This window comes from Hevea brasiliensis, chromosome 4 (assembly GCF_030052815.1).
Source record: "Hevea brasiliensis isolate MT/VB/25A 57/8 chromosome 4, ASM3005281v1, whole genome shotgun sequence".
Taxonomy (NCBI): Eukaryota; Viridiplantae; Streptophyta; class Magnoliopsida; order Malpighiales; family Euphorbiaceae; genus Hevea; species Hevea brasiliensis.
Window position 1 is genome coordinate 112,785,463 of NC_079496.1, and position 5,094 is coordinate 112,790,556.

Sequence of the window (5,094 nt, forward strand, 5' to 3'; positions counted from 1 at the left end):
AACTGATCATGGATATGATTTGCCAATACCAAGTTTTTAATAATTTTGAATTACTAACAGAAACTAAAATCAAGCAATCCATGGATCCTCAGAATATGAACACATTGCACCCAGTGCACTATTTTCATTAAAAAAAAAAAAACTCTTAAATTTTAAATATGAGACGTGCATACCGGTGAACTCAATAATTCCCATATCTTGCTTTCAAAACTTAATAATAATAATAATAATGACAATAGAGAGAGAGAGAGAGAGAGAGAGAGAGAGAGAGAGCTCATTCAATGAAAGTATTTTCAAAGTTATTCTAAGCAGCACAGGATAACAAAAAAAAGACACAATATGGTAATGCACAGTCAATGAATACTCTGCAGCATGAAAATATTAATATAAACATTCAAATTTACAGGTGTAACAGTTTCTGATATTCTGCCAAAAATTGGACTATGCTTCAAGGCATCACTACCCTTTTATCTTTTTGGCTGAACTAACTTATAGCTCATCATGAAAATTTCCCTTGGATAGCTTGGATTCCAGTTGATTTTCCAGAAGATACCTTGTTGCTAAAGATGCATGTAGTGCTGCCCCATATGGAAGTGCCTTTTCATTGACTTTATAACGAGGTGAATGACCAGGCTCAAGCGGTCCTTGAGATTCATTCTTCATCCCAACATAGAAGAAGTATCCAGGAATTGCCTCTGCAAAAAAGGAGAAGTCTTCTGCTCCCATCAATAGTGGTATTTCTTTAATGTTCAGGGCACCCAGCATGTCTGATGCAACATTTATAAAGAATTCATGCAACTCTATGTTATTTACAGTCACTGGGTAAAAGGGTTTCTCATCTTCATTAAATATGACAGTAGCATTGCACCTTTGAACGCTAGCCTGTTTTGTGATAACCTGTCATTTGAGTTGTAAGAGAATTAAAAATCCATGATTGCATACCCTTTTATGACTGCGGCAGTACAGAACATTCAAACACCCAGATAACCTGATTGTCAAAAATAGGGCACACTAAGCAGTAGCATATAGCAAGGATACCTCTTCAATTCGTTGTTTAAGTTTGATAAAGCTCTCTTTGGAAAATGCCCTGAATGTGCCACCAATAGTAACAGAATCTGGAATAACATTGAATGCACCACCTCCTTGGAATTTTGCAATTGTCACTACCTGCATATATATTCTTCTTGTTGGCAATGCTTATTGAACAGTCAAAGTAAGCATAGGCCATCATATGGAAAGGCATTGCACAAGCATATCTGTGCCAGATGTCATCAATAGGCATTCCATATTTGATAGCAAAGAGCCAAAGACAATGCTATGGTGAATATTTACCTTAAAATTCAGTTAAAAAATTATTGGATAAAAAAAGAGAGAGAATGAGATGAAGGCCAATATGTTAAAAAAATGGTTGAGGTTGGCATCAAGAAACATTCAGTATCAAGATTATAAATGGGTGGGGCAGAAAAATGACTTGGAGACAACTGAAAGGCTATATATGAAAAGAGATTACTTTGCTCAGATACATTAGTTAATTTTGCTTAGAAAAGGTTCCACATAAAAAAGAGGGAAAGGGGTGTTAAAATTGGCAACATGTGCATGCATACATGCATATCTGTGTGAGAAAAAGATGGCACCTGTGAATCCAAGGGATCAGCTTCACGTGAAACGAGATGTTGCAGACTAACGATCACATTGGAAGCTGCTAAAATAGGATCAATTGAGTTCTGTGGAATGGCAGCATGTCCTCCCTTTCCACTTATCACTGCATCAAAGAAACCGCTTGCAGCCAAAATGGGACCAGCTCTTAAGGCAACTGTACCAATAGGGTAATGACCAGAAACATGTATTCCAAAGATGGCATTAATATCTTTGAGGACTCCAGCATCCAACATTCTCTTGGCTCCTCCATGGCCTTCCTCAGCTGGTTGGAAAATAAGAGCAACCGTTCCCTATCAAAACAACAAGAATTAGTCAAGAATTTTATTTTGAAAGAGAAATTGGCATTCTACATTACTGCCGATTACTAAAAGATAACGACACATAAAACTGACTCTGGTTCTACAGCACTGAATTTCCTAAGTGATGCACAGCGAAGGGGTACAATGTTCTCATGGTGTACAATATTTTAGTCAGAGACTGCAGTTGCTACATCTGTAATGGAGGGGGGAATGGAAAAGGTAAAAAGGGTAAACATGTTTGGAAGATGATATGCTTATAGCTCATTTCAAATCTTCTATACAAGGCATCTACTCTCCTCATGCCTTTAGATAATTAATTTTAGTTGTTGCGATCACACTTCGTCATGAATTTTTTACCACATTATCCATGGGGCTCTCTTACCTCTTCCTTATCTAAGCTGACATTATCAAAGGAGAAAAGGAAGGAAGGAATGGGCAATAAGTGAATATTTGAGCAGAAACAAATCATGCTTCTAAAATTTCAGAACATCAGAACCCATTGATCCAGTCCAGTGTAATGTCCTTTTCATGTGCTAGAGGAATGCATCTAAAAGAAACCAATTAGTCAGTATGGGAGTTTAATGTCGGATTCATGAGGACAAATAATTCTGGGTGTTCTAGGTATTTTAGACAGACCTGCCAAAGTAGTTCAGAGTCTCCAGACATCTCAGTAAAGTTGCTTATAATTAGTGGCCAAATAGCTTTCCTATCATGCAGTCCAGGTAGGAATCTGACATCTCTTACACTTTTACCTATGTTATATGACCCCATGAAAGGTTGAATGAAAACTTTAAGCCATAGGAACCTTCGATATGAAATTCTCATTCATGTTATATTCATAAAGAAGCCAATTTCTTTATTTTCAGAACAAGAGCTCCACACCAAAGACCTTAATGCAGATAAGATGTTAAGAAATATGCCACCGGCAACCTATAAGCTTGACTCCAGCTAGAGACCTCATCAGCCTGTATGTTACATGTATGACACATGCTTGCCATTAAACATCGCAAACTTTCATATCTGCTAGTTAAGATACTTATTTACAGGAAAAGAAGCCAGGGGAAGAAAACTTAATTAATGTGGGGCATTATATCTTCCCTTCACTGACCACTAAATTTCTTTCTGCATTTCACAATCCTGGATCTATCCCACACTCTCTGCAACTATAGAAAAACTAATTCTTCATCAATTTAAATGATTTGATTAATCATATGGACCTGACTATTCAACATCAGGTCAAGTCAAAATAATATGTCTTGCAAGGAAAAGAGAGAACTTGGTGAAAGACAATTAAAATGATGACAATTAAGTATATATGGAATCATAAGAGATGATTAGAAATACCAAAGGGTATAACCTTTTCAGCCCAAGATTACAAACAAAAAAGTAAGCATTTATATCTAAAAGAAGACAAATATATGTAGATCCAATACAACTATTGAGGGTGACAGTACACAAAATAAAGGAATTAGATATCTTTAAGAGACAAAAATCTACCTCAAGGGAATGCCAGCTTCTTGTGAAGCGAAAAGGCTAAACAACAAAAAATCATTGGGAATTTTGAAGTAAGTTCACGCTAGAACAACTAGTTCTCATTGATGAATAATCCATGAGAAGATTTGGTACAAAGAAAATAACATGCACAAGCATGGAAACTGATCATATATTTATGTAATTCAAACACAAGATTTTTAAATATTTCACAAAATTCCAATCCATCACATGTTTTGCATTGTATATATATATAATTATTCAACTATCCAATGCTTTTGGATGTGACCTCTACTCTCTATTTCCACCCAATTGGATATTCCGTTGAAAGAAAATAATTTGAGGAAGATTAAACCTGTAATTCGTGGCGATGCTCTTGAAGCATCTTAGCAGCACCAAGAAGCATTGCAACATGGGCATCGTGTCCACAAGCATGCATTTTACCTGGAACTTTACTCCTGTGCTCCCATTCCACTGCCTCCTGCAATTGAAACTCCATAATGATTCTTCACATCACTAATTCTCTTTTAACTAAATCCGGAAAGATCCAGTAAACTGTACATGGAACTTACCAGCGAGCAAGCAGCAGAAAGTAATTTGAAAAAAAAAAGAACAGAAACATATATAAAAGAAAAATAAAACAAGACCTCCATGGCTAGAGCATCCATATCAGCTCTTATGGCAACGAAAGGAGGCCCACCGGTGCCAACATAACCAACAACACCGGTAATAGCAACTGGGTGCTTATAATGGATGCCTAAATGATCAAGCTCGTCTCTAATAAGCTTACTGGTCTCAAATTCCTCAAAACCAAGTTCTGGGTTCTCGTGGATTCTCCTCCTAATACCGACCATGTAATCTGCAAGCTCTGGTTTCTTTGCAAGGTCAAGAAAATCGACAGGGATTCGAGCAAGTGCTTCAGGGCTTAAAGAAGGTTTTGAGGAGACAGGCATTGGGGCAAAGAAGTTGAGAGCTAGAAAGCATAGAATCCAACGTTTGAAGAGTCCCATTAATCTGTTGAAATTCAAGAAACTGGAAAGGCGAGAAAGAGAGGGAGAGAGAGAGACACACACACCGAGAGATCGTGTTGCGTGCGATGTTGAAGTGAAGAATAAAGAGCAAGCAAACAACGACAACGAGAGAGACAAAGATGACGACTCCCTTGAAGGAAACATCCAAGAAAGGTCAGTCTTTAAGAATAAGCTAATAGGTACACGTGGGGGGATCACAGAGCACAGTAAAGCTCTCTCTGCTTTTATGTCTGTTTTCCATGGCAAATTCTTGCTCAGAAAAAGCCATTTTCCACATAACCATTACAGGATATGGATGATAGTGTAGAGCGGACGCTATGCTGCTTCTTGTTACTAACACCCATTTTTTTTAATTTGAAAATTTATATTTAATTACGTTGCATAGCTGACAATACCTTTAATTTAAAAATAAAAAAAAAATTATATTTTTAAAGAAATTAAGCAAATTTTTTTATCTAAACTTTTTAAAAGAAACAAATTTAAATATTAAATAATAATATTTAAAAAAATTGTAATATTAAGGGAAAAAGCATTATTATCCATTAATTTAATATATATATATATATATATATATATATATATATATATATATATATATATATATATAAACATGT

General features: G+C 35.9%; 1 protein-coding gene across 1 annotated transcript; it reads right to left on the minus strand.

The window, feature by feature from the left end:
* Positions 1–277: 277 nt before the first annotated feature.
* Positions 278–4,807, minus strand: LOC110633144 (IAA-amino acid hydrolase ILR1-like 4). The gene is made up of 5 exons (XM_021781643.2): positions 4,097–4,807; positions 3,805–3,930; positions 1,635–1,949; positions 1,039–1,167; positions 278–897 (listed from the first exon to the last, which is right to left on the minus strand). The coding sequence occupies exons 1-5, from the start codon at positions 4,622–4,624 to the stop codon at positions 490–492; spliced, it is 1,506 nt and encodes a 501-aa protein (XP_021637335.2). The 5' UTR covers positions 4,625–4,807; the 3' UTR covers positions 278–489.
* Positions 4,808–5,094: the final 287 nt, after the last annotated feature.